Source organism: Chaetura pelagica, unplaced genomic scaffold (assembly GCF_000747805.2).
Source record: "Chaetura pelagica isolate M959 unplaced genomic scaffold, ChaPel_1.0 scaffold191, whole genome shotgun sequence".
Lineage (NCBI taxonomy): Eukaryota > Metazoa > Chordata > Aves > Apodiformes > Apodidae > Chaetura > Chaetura pelagica.
Window position 1 is genome coordinate 1,357,027 of NW_009952440.1, and position 20,654 is coordinate 1,377,680.

At 36.9% G+C, this 20,654-nt stretch overlaps 1 protein-coding gene across 1 annotated transcript in view; it reads right to left on the reverse strand.

The window, feature by feature from the left end:
• Positions 1–20,158, reverse strand: part of XRCC4 (X-ray repair complementing defective repair in Chinese hamster cells 4) — a 163,562-nt gene extending 143,404 nt beyond the window's left edge. Inside the window, exons 1-2 of the mRNA XM_010008398.1 lie at positions 20,020–20,158; positions 10,898–11,085 (exon numbers count right to left, since the gene is read on the reverse strand). Of these exons, the coding sequence (XP_010006700.1) occupies positions 10,898–11,085; positions 20,020–20,158 (327 nt within the window). The remainder of the gene's footprint in view (positions 1–10,897; positions 11,086–20,019) is intronic.
• Positions 20,159–20,654: the final 496 nt, after the last annotated feature.

A 20,654-nucleotide genomic window follows, 5' to 3' on the forward strand; every position in this document is an offset into this window, starting at 1 on the left:
TTAAGATACTTGAATCCTGGTCACTTCATTTTCCTGTATGTTAAGTCTTGATGATGCTATATACACTCAAATTCACTTCTCCTTTCTAAGTTGATGACTCTCAGTCCTACTTTTATTCCAACATTTTGTACATGCCTCAGCTCGTCTCCTGAATCTTAGTGTCTGTGCAAGCTCAGAACGGTTTAAGAACAATGGTGCCGCCATTTATTCTCTAGGTTAACACAGGTGTTAGCATCATGTCTGCTATTAAGGTCTGTGAACCAGGTAACCACTTCAGCTCTAATCACTCCATGCAACTTCACGCTTTAGTTGCATTTTTTTTCTTCCACCAGAGCAGTAGGTTTATTTACCTCATAAGAAACTCAGACATCAAGGATGTGTGTTTTGTTGTTCACTTTTCCTCTCACATTCAGGTTTTCAGGTGGGGTAAGGCACACTTTTTATGTTTATATCATAAAACCCAAAGAGATCCACCACGCCCACCAAAGAATATAATGGCATGAAAATAAAAGTAGCATCTACCCTCCTTATTTCCCACAAGTCAAGATACTTAGTTACAGTGGATGGCCTCAATTGTACCCTGTGGTAAATACTATGTAACTTGACATCTTCCTAGCATTCTAGCCACAAAGTAAATAGACACTTTAGAAAGAGGTTAAAAAAAAATTCTCAGGGACCACAGACAATAAAAGAAAATTAAATTACCATGGTAAATCAAATGCATTTCCCATGTATACAGTCAGGCCTTCATCAGAATTTCCGGACTGACTTGTGTGAGGGTCTTGTGAAACCTCAACAGGTTTGAGCCCAAGTGTTCACCTCACTGTTCCCACCCTCAAGATCAGCGTGCTCTTCCATTCCTAACGCCCCTTGAATCTGAACAGACATTCAAAAAACCAAGGTAGAGCACTCCTAAGAGTTAATAAAGAAGCCTACCCATCCCTCCTACACACAATCTGGAAGAATTATTTTTATCACAAATTAAGAATGCCTTTATCTTGAATAATTTACAGTGTTTGATGCCCTCAATCATTAAGTTATTGGAGCCCTCTCCAGTTATAGGGACCTTTTTGTATTGTTTGATGTTATTAAAGGTGGACATGAACACTGATTTTCTAACAACAAAACATATAGTGATACAGCTTAGGATAAACTGTTACCCTTCATGAAAATTACTAACTCTAGTACAAGACATACTGTATGATTGCAGAGAAAGAGCAAAGAAACAAACTTTGAAACAAACTAATGAAGCAATTTTGAAGCAGAGTGTGGAACAGCTATGGTTGGTTTCCTTCTTTTACTCATCTTCTCTCAAGTCATAGATACTTCTGGTACCAGTGCTGAAGTAATGGCATTATTAAGTTAAATTTTTCCAAACACCTTGCATAATTCATAGAATCATAGAATCATAGAATCTTAGGGGCTGGAAGGGACCTCAAAAGATCATCTAGTCCAACCCCCCTGCCAGAGAAGGATCACCTAGAGTACATCACACAGGAACGCATCCAGGTGGGTTTTGAACGTCTCCAGTGAGGGAGACTCCACAACCTCCCTGGGCAGCCTGTTCCAGTGCTCTGTCACTCTTATAGTAAAAATTTTTTTCAGATATTCACCTTGAACCTCCTATGCTCCAATTTACACCCATTACCCCTTGTCCTATCACTGGTCATCACTGAGAAAAGCCTAACTCCGTCCCCCTGACACTCACCCCTTACATATTTGTAAACATTAATGAGGTCACCCCTCAGTCTCCTTTTCTCCAAGCTAAAGAGACCCAGCTCCCTCAGCCTTTCCTCATAAGGGAGATGTTCCACTCCCTTAATCATCTTCGTAGCTCTGTGCTGGACTCTTTCGAGCAGTTCCCTGTCCTTCTTGAACTGAGGGGCCCAGAACTGGAACAAGAGAGAATTCATATTTATTTACAATGAGAACATGCTTTTGCCACCCATCATAGCTAACAAAATTATCAGCTGGGTCTCTCAGAAATGTAATTGGTTTGTTGTATATCAACTAGTGCAGCTAGTATTGTAACTAATGCAGCTCTTAAAAAAAAAACAACAAAAAACCAAAAAAACTGAGATCACAAACACAGACACTTTTCAATGTTATAGAAATTTTCTTCATAAGTAATCCTAAAAATTCCATAAATATCTCCAAGTACTTTTTTTTGTTTGTTTGTTTGTTTGGGTTATTTTTCTTCTCATTTCTGAGAGCTGTGTTTTGAAATACAACAGTTATTTTCTGGCCATCTCCACACTAGGAAAGGGAGAGATCAGGGAAAGATGCTTCTTACTTCTCTACCTTCAGGCATGGATTTTGTTCCAGCACATTCACAGTCTCAGTGGAGGGGAACCACAGAGGAGACAATCATCCTGTCCTACTGGGAATAAGACAGACAGCTGCTTTACAATAAAAAAAAGGAATGCCTGCTAGCAAACTATTGTCAGCTTGCAGACAACGTTCCTTACTGATACACAATATTATTCACACAGACCCCTTCAGTTTAGGGAAAGTGGGATGCTTGGAAAGCAATGGATATGCATGATGATTGACTTTAGAGAAACCTTCATTGCTTAACAGACAATATGAAACAAGCTGCCATTTCGGTGGGTTCAATAATTTCCATTGATACAGGACAATTTTTTATTATAATTACACATGCATATATTTGAAATAACCTTTTGAACATCCTTCCAGTGCTACTCACTAGTATTGTCATTCTTGTTTAAACCTATATCCTAGACAACATCTCCAAATTGCTTAATGAGATTAAAACTATATTAATAAATGTCAGTAAGCAACATCAGTAACATTGAAAAAACCAACAGACTGAAGTACAAATGGCTGATTTAGAAAATAAGATTATCTAAGTAAGTTTTTATCATCTTTGTGAGCTCAGGGAAAGAAAAGACAATAGTAAATGCTTTTATTTTCAATTGTTATGGGGACAAAAACAATACCTTATTGATAAATATTCGCTGCCTCTGCATTATTTTAAAAAAGACAAAATCTCATTATATGTGATTGCTTAACATAGTTTTTGTTTAGCATAAGCAGTATTTTAAATTTAGAATAAAACTGTACTTGTAAAGGCTAGACAAGTTCACAATTTTTCTCCTACTATGTATCTTCAGATTTTCAAGTTCATCACATTACCACAGGCTTAGAACTGTCATCTAGACTAGAATATTTACTGGCAGTGTGACTGCCAATCAATATATCAAGTTAGCAAGTCTCTAAAAGCTACATCATATAGTGCACAAACTTTTTTTTTTTTTTTCCCCTGAGAGTAATTCAGTTCAGAGAAGAGTACAGATTCAGGCTAGACAGAGGGAGTCTGGTCAGGTTTATTGCAAATAAATAGTAAAATCCTTCCATATAATGTTTCTAGGATGGACCAGCTATACACAGCATAATGAATTTTCTCTCTAGTTAAAACTGAACAGTTACAAAATGCAACTGGAAAGTAGTATGTTCAATATGGAGTCATGAAACTCTATCTACTTTTGCTTTGTGAATTGTACAGCAATCAACTAAGTGCACAGAGATCTAGTATAAAATGTAACAAGCAGCTGAAAATGTGACTAGGATGGTAAGTCCTGCATTAAGTCATTTTAGTTAGAATTTTATCCGCTAAACTGCAAATACATTAAGCAATGTCCAACAATGAAGAGCATGTTTCATGCACTATTTTCCAGTAAAAATAAAAACTATTTAAAATAGCTTTAGACTATGGACACGACAGCCTACACTTACCAGTTTGTATGTATATATACACACACAAACTATAATATAGCTTCTAACTGATAATGAAAATAATTGAGAACTTCTATTAAGAAAATACAGTAGTAGAGAGATGCAAGAAAAAAGCTACAATGAAGTATATCTGTCTGTTGATGGAAACAACTACTAAAAAGCATGGCTTTGCAAACCAGAAGACCTTCTCTCACCAAAGTTAAAGTCCCACATAGTATGTATAAGACCAAATCTGATGAGTTTTACACATCTGATTTCAATGTGACAGATGCTATTTGCTAATAAAGACCACATTGGCCATTCCTGAATTGGAGGGTGCTGTTGATTTATTGAGAGGATGAGGACAGTGTACAATTTTTCTTTTCCTACTGGTATCTCAGTGTTGGAGGGTATTTTGCACTCCTTACCTGCCCTGCCCCCTGACTATTTAAGTCAGGTTAATAGATTTAGAATAATGAAATTTTGCATTAATCCAGGCTGAATGAGCAGTAAAAAAACCATGACTGTTTCCAAATTCCACCTTCATGATAGCTCTGTAGCTCCTAAAAGCATTGACAATGTTCTGTTACCACAAATTAGCACTGGCATACATATTTGTGTCAAACTAATAACTTACAGGTATTAATCATGCACTGAGAAAACAACATGAAGATAATGTGCACTGAGAACCCAATGTGCTTGTATGAACAGAACAAAAATCTGTACCTCAAAATCTTAAAAAATACCCAGAACTTGGATTTTCCAGAGAAGAACACACTCAAAAGGACTAAGATTTGCATACTGAAAATCCAAAAAACCAAGCTAGTATCAGTTACATTATATATCCATCAGAGCAATTAAATCAATACATGTAATTTGGCTTGAAATTTTAAATCTCAAATCAAAGAGCCTTAGGATTTGTTCTCCACGATAAAACACAAGCTTACTCTATGTATTTCTGACATCTAACAGGCAGTAATTACCATTCTGTAAAATCCTGTGATCAGTTTAAAGTGTTTATAGCGATGCAGAAAAATTAGAAGTGTTCAACTAGAAAACAGTTGACCTTGCTCTGCTTATTGGACAATGAAATTAAGGAACTTGTTCTCACTGTTCAGAGCAAACCTAATTTTTATGTCAGAATTACTAATTTACAGTGACGTCATAAGACAAGTAACCAAGAAAAAATACATGCATTTCATAACACTGCAACTTAAGGGAAGAAAATAACAGAAAGCATAACAACTTCCCTACTCCAAGTACTACAGTTACCTTATTTCTGCAAGACATTACACAAAGATATTTATGTATTAGCTTGCTACTTAAAGATCCTGGACATCTCATTTTTTTTTCCAGCTTTTTTTTCTTAAGATATAACTGCAGCAGAACTAGTGTGTGTCTTGAAATCAACTGGAAGCATTCACTCAAAGCTTTGAGGGGTAAAATACATCAATTCCATATTTTAGTGAATGCAAAATTTAACAAAACATTATAATCATGAACCTGAGGGGTTTCCTGTACCTTTGCAGGTAGAAATATGAATGCTTCCTCTGGAGCTCTAAAAGCATTTCTGATGAGAAACACAGGGGAGATTCTTGCTGCTCTTCAGGCTCTGACTGTCACTCATTCTTACAAAGAATATGGGACTACAGTCTTGTAGTGAAATTTTAAAACCCACACGCAGTAATCTCTTTTCCAGAGGATCCACTGTCCTCTATATTTTTATTGGGAAACTAAGACTCTTCATTATGCCACAATTTAAAGATTTTCCTCATAAAATGAAAGCATTTGCACTCAGCTGTACAAGTAAAAGTAAGCCTTGATGTCTACCCAGATCTGAAATGCACAGCAGGTATGCGAAAAAGGGAAAATCTGAAGGAATTGAGAGGAAGAGAGAGGAAACAATACAATAACATCAGGAGGGAGAAAGGACAACTGATTATATTTCTCCTATAAATCAAATCAGGATGTGTTATTTTGCTATTTTAAGAATATTTTACAGCTATTTTTAATATATTAGACTGTTGTCGTACTGGTGAAACAAGAAAATGCCCTTTAAAGTGTCATTTAAAATAGACCTTAAAATAGTTAAACTACTATTTTTGTTCTACTGGATAGTTACAGTGTAATCCACAGATCCTAACAGGTACAGAGGAATTGGAGAATTACTTGTTGCAGTGTTTGATTCTTCCTTTTTTAACAGTCCCTCAATTTTAAGGTATATACTAACAGTATTTTAAAATGTACTTCACCCCAACAATTCTCCAAACCATTGCTACTTGAAGCAGCAATCAAATAGCTGAACAATCAAATAGCTTATTACAATCAAAGAGCTAAACAACAAAAATTGCATTAACCTAATTATCCAGAAAATTTGTCAAATATTGACACATACTAGTACACGTTGGGAAAATTATTTTTTTTTTTTTTAAAAAAAAGAGCTTTTCTTAGGAAGTGATGAACTGCATTAAAAAAATGTACCTACAAGACCTGAAGAGTTCATAAATTCACACACACGTCAGGTGAAACAGGGAAAATCATGTAGCACTTAGAAGTCTGAGATCATGCAAAAGATAATACTTAAGGCTTTTATTATATAAGGCACATTAGTAAGTAATTTCTAAACCTGGCTTCCGATAAACTCATTCAAGTGTACACTCTTAAATCCTGAAGTACACAGAGATAAATGATACCGAAGAGTAATTGCTTTTACATTGACCTAAAAATTAATCATTTCATCTTTCCAGTTGAGCAGTTAGTTGTATTGCCTGGGAAACAATTTGAACTCTTAGTGACCTTTGTTATCCAAACAAAATAACCTCAGCGGTTTGGAGCAAAGTAACTATTTAAACCTTGAACCAAGACAGTTTGGACAGCATAAAAAGCTCTAACAATCCTACTTCAGTCATTCAGCTTGCTGTGAAAAGTTTTGGTTAGCACGGATTTCTCCAACTATTGTTAACCTGTTGTAAACTCATAATGAACTGACAGAACAGACCACGGCAAAACAGCCACAGGAAACGGAAGAGACAAATAACAGCATCTCTTCCATCAGCCTAATTAGCAACAATACTGTATCTAAGGTAGAATTTCTGAGGCTCATATCCTCCCTGTTTACAAATTTACAGAAAAGGGAAGAAGATAACCAGAGCCTGTCACATTACTATTAAAAAGAAGACTGCTTGCACTCAAATAATTGTTTATCAAAGGCTATTTAATCAATTTAATTGCCAGTACGAAAAATAATCTTGCCGGATTTCCATTATTTATTGTACATGGAGTGACTCGCTAAAGTACTCGGAAAGATTTACTTCCAAGTGGTCACCTACTTAGATCAAGCATTAAATCACTGACTCTGTGATGGTGTTTGTTTAGGTGGCAGCAGTTTAGCTGGCCCAGCCTCAATGGCCCCTTACTGAGATCTCTGTGTGTGTGGCCCATTTCGCACTGCAGCTGGCTTGACACACAAGTCCCACTGTATACCGAACCCATTGTTATTTTAATGTGACTCTTAACAGTCTACTTTGCCCTCACCACCCTAAAACCAGTTCCTAAGGGCAGAGTGCTGAACGCCCTGCAGCAAAGCCACCTGTCATTAGGAAGATAAATCACAAAACACATCAGAATTTTTAAAGGCTTACGTTTTTAGGCTCATCTACCTCAAGCTGACATATAGTTAGAACAAGTATTTATAAAACTCAGACAGCATTTAATCTTTTTTTGATCAGCATTTCAAAATGTTAAATAAAAAAGTGTGACCATACTTACAGACTTGCCTTAAATGAGATTATTAATCTTATTCTGATACTTTAAAAAATTACATGCAACTATGACACTGGCAAATAAACATTTTAAGAAGATAACTTCTCTAATCAGGTATTACTTATTTGTGACTTGGGAAATTTTTTCATTGATTCAATGAAAGCAACAGCATCTAAGTAGATTAATTCACAACATGAATCTTACATATATATCATTATTATATGTTAATCACTCTAAACACTTTTTAAGTCATTTGGAAAAATACATTTGGTTTCAACCAACCAGAATAGTGTTGGAGTAGTTGCAAGCATTTGCTTTTAAGAACCTAATTTGAGTAGTAGATGTCAGTTAATGGAAAGAACCTACCTGTTCATCAACAAAGCAAGAGGTGAATTATATTGTAAACTGTAATCTTATGAATGACTCTTACACTTTTGCTGTAAATTACTCCCCTGATTGTTACTCATGCTGATGCCAAAAGCTATACAAAAAACTGTCAAAGGGATTTGACATCTGGATGCAGTCTGCCTTCTTAGACTCCCTTAAATTGTTGCAGGTCTCCATGGTCCTCAATATAGAGCTCTGGCTCACAAGTGTCATCCCAGCCTATGGTCTTTCCACCCTCATCCCAGCCCCACAACTTTCTTCACAAAACTGCTAAGATTTTAATTTGTGTACATACACAGTTGCTGAAACATGAAAAGAGAAAGACAAAATATTCCCAACAACTAAATAAAAGACATAAAGACAAATACCTCGTAAGAAAAATAAGTACTGATAAAACAGATAACACTGAATTTTAGTCATGTTTAAGTTGCCGAGTCCTTTCTCTAGCTTTCCTCTGCAGCAAATATACATTTAGCTGAATCTCAGCCTTTTGAATGTACAGAGCCCTGGAAAAGAAATTTCCTAATTTGATGGTGAAAGCTACATGCCAGAAACACTTCCACAAATAATTTGCAAAACGTAAGAAACATATTTTATTATACATATGAAATCTATCTGTAATTCTTATAAAGGCTTTGGCAACTATATTTGTAGGCATTAGTTTAGTATAGGAGGAAAAAGGTGTGTTTTCACCCCCAAAATTAGATCTCTATTAAAAACACTCTTTTGACAGACAAAGTTAAAAGTAAGCATAGCAATTAGGATACTTTGTATCTTCACTTTCTTTGGCCAGATTATTATTTTCCCATATTGATATAAAGACATTTTCATATTAATTTTATTTCCCATAAGCCTTAACTGATGGAAACCTGTATAAGGTGGACCCTTATATGAATATATTTTCACTTAATAAAAAAACAGCATGTATTTCATCTGGCTGGTATTTACAACACATTATGTGTGACACAGACAAGAAAAACAGGATCTTATTTTCTGAGTAATAGTCAGTCTTAACCTTATAATCCTCCTGTAATACAGTACTTTTGACCTAGACCCTTTGTGAACAGCACTCAGCACTGTGTGCTCACAAGAAGTGTCAAGAAGGGGGTATAAAGCCCATAAGACCTTGGGTAAATACACAGAAATATTGATAATGCAGAGTGGAAGACCTACACCACACAGCTTTTGGCACCTCAGCCAAATTTTGTTGAACTTTCCTGTATTGTACAAGGAAAAAGGTCTATAATGAGGTACTCTTAAAAAGTAGAACTTCATTTCACTGAATGTCTCTTTCTCTGATTACCTAAATGAAGTCAAAACTGACCGCAAGTATCTAAGTGAGTTGCCACTGATTAGGTAATATAAATGTCCCGTAATTCTTTTAAGTGAATTTTTCCTCATCTTATCTAGTGTGACACACATATATGAACTATACACGCAGTCAAGTTTGAGATTCAATCCCTATACTTTGCCATTTCCCCATTCTTTGCCTATTTCCAATTTAGAGGAAAAAAGTATTTCCACCTTCCATTTCCAACTGACAGATCCCAGAGAAGGTAGTCACCTTCTTTTAGTTTGGTTTGTCATTTTAAGTCAGACACCTGCTTCAAAATAAAGGAGGCAAGACAATCCTTGAAAACTTTGCATCTGGACACAACTCTGCTAGATTTTTTCCCCATGAAAAAAACAAATAAAAAATGGTGGCCAAAGACCTTCCTACTCTTCCCCATCTGCAATCTCATCTCCATTCTCTCCCCACAACGTTCTTCCACACAATAATGCTAGTGAAACCAGTGAAACTCATTGCAGAACTGTGCCCTGAACTGCATCAGCACAATTTTAAACAAGTGCTTTTTAAAAACAAATCATTTCACTAATGTAACTGAGTGGTCAGTCTGTCCAACTTCTATCTTAGCACAACTGAAGTTGTGACAAACTTGGGGAAAGGCAGAGCATTAATTTTTAGAGGGAAAGAAAAACAAAATATTAAAATGTACAAGAAAGGATGATTACCTTGCTAGCTTTTCCCTAGAAAAGCTTTAACACCAAACCCCACTCTGATATAGCCAAAAGTGTTTACAGATAGAGTGTACTGGTTTCTTTCTTGCTTTAAGTTTGTCTTCTTCTTTGTAGCCAAGAAACCAACAGAGAACCACACTCTCAGTTATAACTGAACACTTTTCCAAGCAAGAAACAATTTTAGTGTTAGCTTCCAAAAATATTTAAAATAATAAAAGGGCTAATTTTAAAAGTATGTTTTAGCATTTGAAAATAATCTTTCTTAAATTTTAATATTTTTCTTTATTTAGGTAAGTAGAGAGAAGAAAGAAGAAGCATGTAAAGCAGAAATTTCAAAAAGGAAAGTTCCAACCTCCCAAGTTAGGAATTGAAAAGAAAGTTACAGATTATGGAATGTAACAGCGTAACAGCAAACTGCAACTCCAAGGTGGAGGCAAATCTGCTTAATACAAACAAAACATAAATCATAGAATCATGGAATGGTTTGGGTTTGAAGGGACCTTAAAAATCACCTAGCTCCAAACCTCTTGCATGAGCAGGGACACTTTCCACTAGACCAGGTTGCTCCAAGCCCCATCCAACCTGGCCTTGAACACCTCAGGGGATGGGGCAACCACAGTTTTTCAGGGCAACCTGGGCCAGTTTCTCACCACCCTCACAAGAAATAGTTTCTTCCCAATAATGAATGTAAATATATCTTGTTTCAGTTTGAAACCATTACCCCTCATTCTATAACTACACTAATCCAAAACTTGGAGAAGTACTATTCAGTAGCATTTAAGAAAGTAATATAGTTCTACTGATACCAGGTTTTGATAGGAAACCACAAATTTGTTTATAGTTTGGCCCATGGCTGAGTTCACAATATTCATTCAATTTGAAACATGTATCACAGATCTGTTTGATTTTAAAAAACCTAATAAAATACAGACGTGAACTAAGAAGGTCCTTCTCATAGCTGAACAGTCAAATTTAAACAGTTAACTATACTTACAGAGCCATCTTTCAGATTTCTTTCATATGAGAAGAGACACTCCATATTTCCTTCATCTCTCGAAATAGCAAAGTTATATTTGCCAGCTGATTCTTCTCCTGCTATCAACGCTTTCTTCAGTTCTTCAACATACTTCTCTCTATTCATTTCCATGTCAGCAGCCTCCCTAGAAATTTCAGCTTCAGACACTATCAGAAAGAAACATGTGAGAAATAAATACACATATTACTATATATACGTGTTCACACACATATGTACACACAGACACACATTCACAGACTTCAAGGAGGAGGCAAGTATTAGGACATTCCTTTTCTGTCACGTACACTACTATGCCAGATGCTAAAAAAGATGTAGCAGGAATACTGTGTTTTCATTAAAATTGTGTCTCTTTTTTTCCATGTCTGAACATGGTTTATTGCTACTAGTCCACAATTCTACTTGCCTGAAGTCATTCTAGCACTAACCTTGCAACAAAGAGTTGAATGTTTTCACTATGATTTATTGTGCCCTTTCAGTTCTCTTTGAAACTATGTAATCTAAGCCCTGTAAGACAACAAATGCAACTGTCTCCTCACACATTCTTGATCCAGTTTTCCAAGTTTCTAACTCACTACCTTATATAAAAAAAAATAAACCGTTAATTTACAAATGAAGCTACATGTAGGGACTCGGGAATCCATGTTTTACCATTCCCATTCAAGGACCACTAAATGGGGGATGTGTCTCCATTTTGCATCACATTAAGTCTAGGAAGAAAAATTTATTCCATTGCTTTGATGACAAATGGTTGAATATGGACAGAATAGGCCCATAAAAGTTGTACTGTTGTTATGAACCATGATAGCTTATATTGTCTGCTTCGGATAATCTATTTCTCCCTAAATATTCTTTTGGCTAACAGTCAAACTGAAATAGCAGCTTATCGAGACTCGTCATCTTCACTAGGAGAAGCAAGAAACAGTTCTTGGTTTTAGCTCCTGGGCCTCTGGTTATTTTCCTTCCTTTTTATGTTATTCTACACACTCTGTTTCTTGCACAGACAGATAAAAGTGAAGACTCCAAAATAAAATTATGATTGGATGTGTACAATGTATTGCAGGCTTTAATGTGTATTCTACCAATACAGTATTTTACATTTTTACTTCATAGAAGTGCTTCTTTTTCTTCTGACCAATCTTCTGCAGAAGACTAGACAGTCATTTACTCCTTCTTGATCTTAGACCTTTCTTGCATTTGCCCAGCATTTGAGAGAGCAAGATATGCAAAAGACATTTGTTTGTGACAGCCTGAAAAAAATCCCCCCCAAAAAACCCTCAAACAATAGAAAAACCCAATTCACATAGCAAAAATCAACCCAAAAACCAACAAAAAAGACCCAAAACACATCCACCACAGAACTGCAAGTAACCTAAAGTATGCCTCTTAAAAACTCTGTTTCTTCTCTGTACAAACACCTTTCAGAGACAAGCCTGCACATGTATTGAAATAATACTGACAGAAACAGAAAAGCATTTCAGTCAAACATAAGTCTGTTCAGATTGCCTCCTTTTCCTCCAGTCTTCTTGACACAGCAGCTAACTTCATATTGCAAAGGAGGAAAGTGTCAACTGTGTCAAATCAACACATCATACAAAAACACAGCAGAGGTAAATGCATAATAACTTGCTATGAATAGTTATATCCTCAGGTACTTCAGGACTTCTGGATTAATTCTGCCTCTTCAGCAATTATATCTCGTTTTCCCAGACTGAAGAGTGGTTGAGGTTGGAATGGACCTCTGGAGATGATCTAGTCCAACTCCTCTGATCAAAGAAGGGTCAACTACAAAAGTTGTTCAGGGGCATGTTTTGAATGGGTTTTCACTATATCCAAGGACTGAGGCTTCCCATCCTCTTTGGGACATCTGTTCTGGTGCTTGGTCATTCTTACAGTAAAGAAGTTGTGCCCGCTGCATCTCAACCTTTCACTGGACATCACTGAGAAGAGTCTGGCTGCATCTTCTTTACTCTCTTTCATCAGGTGTTACTTAATACACATTGAAAAAAAATCTCCCTAAGCCTTCTCTCCTCCAGGCTGACAAACTCACAGCTCTCTCAACTTCTGCTAGCATAACAAATGTTCAAGTCCTTCAGTCACTTTCACAAATGGACACTGGACTCAATTCCATAAATTCTCTTTTTTTTTCACACCAGAAAGCTTAAAGCTGGACATTGCATCAGAGGTCTCACCAGGGTTGAGCAGAGGAGAAGGATCATCTCACCTGGCCTGCTACAAAAGTCTTCCCAATGCAGCCCAGGAGGCTGTTGTTCTTCTTTGCCACAGGCTGCATAGCTGTCTCATCTTCAACTTCTTGCTCACGAGGACTCTCACTCAATAAAGGACCTGTGTGCAGTCAGTCACCCAAAACACTACAAAAGCCTTGGAGCTTATTCCTCCCCAGGTACAGTTTTGTATTTCCTTTTGTTGAATTTCATGAGAGGACATTTCATCCAGGTTCCTCTGAATGGCAACCTAATTCTCTATCAAGCCTGCCCCTCAGTTTTGCATAATGCTGAGGATGCACTGTGTCTTGATCCAAGTGATTAATGAAGATGTTAACAGTAGTGGACCCAGTACTGACCTCTGTGGTGCAAAGCCATTATTAACTGGCCTCCAGCTGGACTTCATGCCACTGATGACAACTTGATGAAATCTGATAGAACTAGCATAGCTCAATCCATTCCACTGTTCACCTGCTCATTCATCTAGTCCATACTTTACCAGTTAGTCTCTGTGCATGTGAGAGGACACAGTTGTTGAAAGCTTTGCTACCTAAAGCCAAAACAAACAACATCCACTGCCCTCTCCTCATTCAACAAGCTAGTAATTTCATTACAGAAGGTTATTGGGTCAGTCAGGCACAATTTCCCCTTCATAAATCTATATTGACTACTCATCACCTTATCCTTAATATTTTTAAAATGGTTTCCAGGATTATTACTCTAATGCTATTCCTCCAGTTACCCAGATCCATTCCCTTACCCTTTCCTAAGATGGGAGAGGCATTTCTTCCAAACCTTTAAATATTCCCCTGTCTACTATTACCTTGCAAAACCAATCAAGAATGGTCTCAAAATTACATGGGCCAGATCCCACAGTACTGCCACTCTTATCCAAACAGGCCCCATATACTTGTGTACATTCAGCTTAAGATAATCTTTAATTTAATCCTCCTCCAATGGTAAACCTCCTTTGCTCCTCACTTTCCCACTGATCTGAGGGACCTGAGATTTCTAAAGGGAAACCTTAACCAGCAAAGACACAGGCAAAGAAAGTACTGAGCAATGGCACCTTGATCTTTTCCATGTCCTTTGTCACCAGTCTCCCTGCCCCATTTTGCAGCAGGCCTGCATTTTCCCTCATCTTCCTTTTGCTGCTGACTAGCTTGCAAAAGTCTTAGTTGCCCTTCACATTCCTTGCCAGATGCTGCTCCAGGTGGGCTCTGGCTTTCCTAACCCCATCCCTACATGGTTGGTCACTGTCTCTGCATCACTCCCTGATGACCCAGCTCTGGCTTTCCTCGCTTGTATGCTTGCTTTTAGTGTCCGAGTTTAGCCAGAACCTTCTTGTTCATCCATGCAGACATTCTGTCACCTTTGCTCAATTTCCTGTTTGCAGGATGAGTTCACAGACAGCACATAATTTGGGCGGGAGCGTCGATCTGCTTGAGGGTAGGGGAGGCTCTGCAGAGGGACCTGGATAGGCTTGATCAATGGGCCAAGGCCAATGGCATGAGTTTCAATAAGGCCAGATATCAGGCCCTGCACTTCAGCCACAAGCAACACTACAGGCCTGGGGAGGAGTGGCTGGAGAGCTGCCCAGCAGAGCAGACCTGGGGGTGTTGATTGACAACTGCCTGAACATGAACCAGCAGTGTGCCCAGATGGCCAAGAAGGCCAACTGCATTCTGGCCTGCACCAGGAATAGTGTGACCAGCAGGACCAGGGAGGTGATCCTGCCCCTCTATTTGACCTTGGTGAGGCCGCACCTGGAGTACTGTGCGCAGATTCAGGTATCTCAGTATAGGAAGGACATTGGGGTGCTGGAAAGGGTGCAGAGAAGGGCAACTGGGCTGATGAGGGGTCTGGAGTACAGGTTAGGGTTACAGGGCAAACAGTTGGACTTGATGATGTTGAAGATCTTTTCCAGACTTGCTGGTTCTACGATTGTTGAGTTTGGAAAACATAATGCTTGAAAAATCAACCATCTCTTCTGGGTCTCTCTTCTCTCTGGAGTCATATCCCAGGGTATTCTTTTAAAAAGATCCTGGAAGAGGTCAAAGAGTTGTTATTCTGCTTTTTACTCTGTTCCCCCCCTCTCACCATCCTGAACTCCATCAACTTAATAGTCACTGCAGCCAAATGCTTTGACTTAACTAACCAGCTCTTCCTTATTCACAAGTGTTACCTTTTGTACTCCTCTTTTCTACACCTGTCAAAATACAGAAGATGTACACTTTACTGATCTTAGACTTAACTGGGGGTGAAGAGGTAGGTTTTACTGTTGGTGGGCGTTTTGTGCCTTTTTTTTTTTCTTTTTTTAATAACAGGTCATAACAATCAGTTAGGTCACCTATTCACAAATACATCAACTATTTGTGCACAAAAAAAGAAATGCTATCTTGCTAATCACCTTAAGTGATTACCATATGTCCGCAAAATCTGATAAGGCTGGTCAGTCACTAAAACCCCACTCAATTATTCTGTTTATAAAACACAGGTGAGCAATCAGGTGAAAAAGGAGATGCAGGTGGCAAGAGAGAACACGGCATTGTCACTATTGCAAAGAAACACACAGTTGACCCAAGGAGAAGCCAAACCTTTTGTGGAAAACCAGAGCTGCAGATATACTCAGATAAAACAATAAATTAGTTATCCTCTAGCACAAGGCATTTTTTCCTATGTAGATTCCAATGTGTCAGGTCCTTCAAAAGCTAGAAAGCAATGGCATGCAAAGGAACTAAACTGTTTTCAAGTTATAATAAGAGGGGGAAAAAAAAGGTGAAAAATAATGGAATTAAGCTCAATAAATATGAGCAAGTCAGTCTCTGTTCCACTAAGATGTGAAATGTCAGGCCTATGGCAGTCTAAAGCCTGCCACAAAGTTCTCCATATTCTCATTAAGAAACAATGGTTAAAATTGAGTATTTTCTGCTGCTCTGTTATTTTAAATACACAAGAGGAAACCTATCATACTCATAACAGCTTAATATAACATAAAAGGACAAGGCACAATACATAACAATTTACCAGATCTGCAACCACACAAACATTCAGTAGTTGTCAGAAATTGCAGAAATGTCATTATACATTAAAAAAAAAGTAAGATTGTTGTGGAACATGTATTGGAATAAATCAGAAATAAAATAACTTCATAAGCAGCATGGCTAGATAGGAGAACCTCACATGTTGCTATCTATATTGCAGAAGAGGAAAACAATAAATAAATGGAGGGGTTTGGAAAAAAGGCCAGGGAGGGTTGTAGTATATTATAACTGTATGTCCCTAGAGATCTGTAAACCTGAGATGTGTGCTCTTCGTAAAAGCACATGTTCTAAAATGGAGACTGTATTCTGCTACTCATCACAGCAGACTTAACAGGCATCATACATAAATGTTACTGTATACAGCTTAGTACTGATGAGCTTCAGGGCACTCAAATACTATGTGACACCTAATAAACTGAAGATTCAAAGCATTTATATTTTAGTGTCATCATTTGAAGAAGATGTTACACTTTTCAAATTAAGCCCTATAACCCGAAAAGACAAATTTAAACACAGCAAAAGCAAACAGCAGCCCACCCTCTCCACTAAGCTGAGGTTTCAAAATTCCTTTATGAAAGGGAACACAGAACAGAGAAAGACTGAGAAATGGATGAAAGTGTAACAGTCCTTTTCTCACTACATGAACACCAGATCCATGTTATTTCTAATATGCAAAACCCTCTTCTAATACATAGAGAGAGGCCAAGACAGAGGGCCACATATATAGCCAGCTAATACTCGTCCAACAAAGAGGACTTTGCAAAGCTGCACTATTTAGCTGTATTGCTGCACCACTCTCCTTCTTCATGCACCCGACACATCTGCAGCTGGAGTACAGGGTCATGAACAACAGCAAAGCTACAGAAAACACAGAGATCTACAAATGAGCAATTGTTAATTCAAAGACAGTTATGCACTATTCCTCATGAATTAAGAATGACAGGTACCAACTTCAGAACAGTTCTTGGTATTGTTACAAACTATGATACAAAGATGGAGGCTGAAAACTTACACAAGCCACTGCACACACTACCAGCTCTTCCCTACCTCAAGTGTTCAACTCTCAGCCCCAAAATGCAAATGAACACAGATAAAACTTATTTTAAGCATGAAATGCATGTGATCAGAAAGGCGTCAGACTGCTACAATTGCCAGCTGCATCTGGTTGGTTTTTTTCTTAAACTGAAAGCTGCCCTTTCTAGTTCATATAAAGAATGACAGAGTGGAACTACTGACTGGAAAAAACCTGTGTCTACCAACAAGTGAAGAGCTACTCTCATCTTGCAGAGCTAACAATCCACTATAACATTTGTAGCAAGAGTAGAGTGAAAGAAAACGCAAAAAATTTCCACTAAAACTTTTCTACTTTATTTTGTGGCTGCAGCCACAAACTGTTTCCTCACTACCTTATTTCTTGCACGGAACACTAGACAGAGTTGAGAGAGAAAAAGCCACTTATAACACCAGCATTTCACTTAAATCCTTCAAAACAGTACACAGAGAAATGTGGAATCCCTTGTAGTAAGAGGCAAAGAGAGGCAGAAAAAAAGTAAGTCAGAAATACCTGCAAAATTGAATGTTTGTCTAGAACAATGATTTGAACACCAAGAAAAACTGGATTAATTTTTAATGAAAATAAGAAAGATTAAAAAAAACAAAGATACTAAAATACTGTAATAGAGCACTGTGGGGTTTTTTTCACCTTTACATGCTGCATGTTCCTCTATCCTACAAAACTAGCAGAACTGGTCAATCATAAGAGAAATATAAAATGCAAAAAATACATGTATCTTAGCTCTTTAACTCAATACCAAATGAATAGGACTCAAAAGAAATTTCATCATCACATTAAATATACAAAAACCATAAAAGACAACGGCATCAGCAACTCTCATTCATTTCCTGGTAGGTCCTGCCAAGCAAAATAACCCACACCATAAGAAAGCCAAAAGGGATTTCCCATAGCAAGAATTTCCTGACCACTGCTTTGCCTCCACTCAGGTTTTGAATTTAGAGTCTAAGCAGTCTCAAATATGATATTGTAAAATAGAAAAAGTGATCAAAACCAATGCTGAGCGTATGAAAACACAGATTTGTGCACTAGAAATGCCTCATGCACAAGAACTGAAACTCTAAATTATTCAAAGGATTACAAATTCAATAGGTATTCCTAAGAAACTGATAGGATTGTTGCAGAAGAAACAGAAGTAGTCTCAATTGGATTAGTACATAGTGCTTATGCAAAACTGGTGTGGGTTTCTTTCTTTCCTTTTAATAGAATGAGGTCATCTTGCATTCACTGGTCTTCTGTTTTAGGAAGTGATCATACAGCTATTCTGCCAGATGCAGGAAGTCAACAAAATGAGAATTGTCTTTAGGTATTTTTTCTATATTCTTTTAGTTACAGTAACATAGCTTTTACTTAGAAAAATAACACATTTGAATCAGCTTTTTGTGACTTTTTAGCTAGGGATTTTAAAGTCACATAAGAGCAACCAGAAAAGCTTATAACTAATTGAGCATACCAGTTTTTCTGTTTAAGTATTTATCAAGGTTAACATCCTTTTCATTATTTTGAAAATATATAGTTTGGCTATCCCCTTGTCAAATCAAGAAAGATAAATCCTTCATACCAGACTACAGGGAACTAGCATTGGAATATATGTATGTGTCTTGTGCAGGAATTCCTGATCAATAATGTGTTTGAAATGTTAAAAGAAATATGGAAGAGCAGATTTAATACGCATACGGCCATATTGTCAGTTGATCTTGTTTCCTAGGCCTGGAAGAAAAAACTAACAATTGTATTCAAAAGAAGAGTAATTAATGATTAAGCTTGTTTTTTAAGTATATAAACACACGCACATATGTAGTTGGCATACATATATATGCAAACAAAGCACTCTTTTATATTAATATTTTTTTATATATGTATATACACACACACATATATATATTTATACACAGATATATCAGGCCTATTTGAAAGCTTGCCTCATGTAGAAACAGGGAAGAAAAAAGTCCACCAAGAAGAGAGAAAAAAGGAAGGAACTACATAGACATCTCTTCTTACAATTCAGAAAAGGAGTCAGGAAAATGTTATTGCTTACAATACACTGTAAAATATATCATTCTTTCCTTTCCTAAAAATAATTTTGTTGCCAAGAGAAGGGCATTTGATCAAGTATTTCCCACAATTCTAATGAAACACACAAATCTTGCTTTCTTCAAATAAGTATGAATGGCAGAAGCAGGCTCATATGAAGAGAGCCATCTTCTGAATGGGGGAAAAAAAAATACCACAGGCTTTTTTTTTCCTTCTGATATCTTATGCTTGGAAATATTTTTTGTCCCTCCTCCTTCTCAAAAATGTACCTGAGTACCAAATACATCTGCCTTTAATTGTGAAGTTTTTATGAAACCATATTAAAAAAAAACATCTGCAACTAATGCTTCATGAACTACAATTTGCAAATGGAACTTGCATAACATTTGTTCAAGAATCTGCAGGAGACACACAAGTGGTACTCAAATATCACTGCAAGAAATTATATACTTGAGAAAGAACAAAACATTGTACATTCATATGATAAATGAATTAATATTAGGTTGGACATGTAATTTTTCCAGATTTGAAAGATCTCTGAACCGATCCCAGAAGATCATGAACCTTGTCTCCACCATCACTGGGGAGAGCTAACGCCCATAAGTTTTTTATACAAGTTGTGGGTCAGAGCTTATAAAGTGCTTGAAATCAATAAAGTGCAACAATAACATCTTTTTTTTTTTTTTTTTTTTTTAATTTTTCCATTACCTGTCCCAGTCCATGCACATTGAGCATCACTCAGCATTATACCAAAGCCAGTGCCTAAATCTTTTTCCCATGACACTTGTAGAAAATAGGTTGCTTCTGGATCAGAAACTGGATGAATTCTGTTCAAAGTTTTCTCCATTTTCCAGACACCTGTTTAGAAAGAAATTCAGTCTTATTACATAGACAATGGCTTATTTTCCAGCAGTGCTTAGCAGTAAAAAAACAAAACCACAAATACAAGCATACTTAGAAGTTTATTTTACTTTCCTCCACAAATTCAATTCTTCAGAGAACTGATGATATTTCCAAACAGAAAAACAGACTGCAACAAGTAAGGCTTAAAAGAACAGTATCAACTATCAAATATATTAGAATAGTCCCAAATTAAGTATCTAAGTGTCAGGAAGTTGGGGAACAGAAAATTACAATATGCAAGCACTTTCCCAAGGCTACATTTTTAACTTACTGTCAACATAACACTAAGATAAAGCACATAGAATATCATTCCAAATTATCAATATTCATCTGAAAGTCTGCCATGTGAAAGCATGCTACTAAGCCTTATTGCAAAGCACAGGTTGTAGTGGATGCCAACAACCAGAGAACTTATTTTAAAAATGGGATGCTGTGAAAAA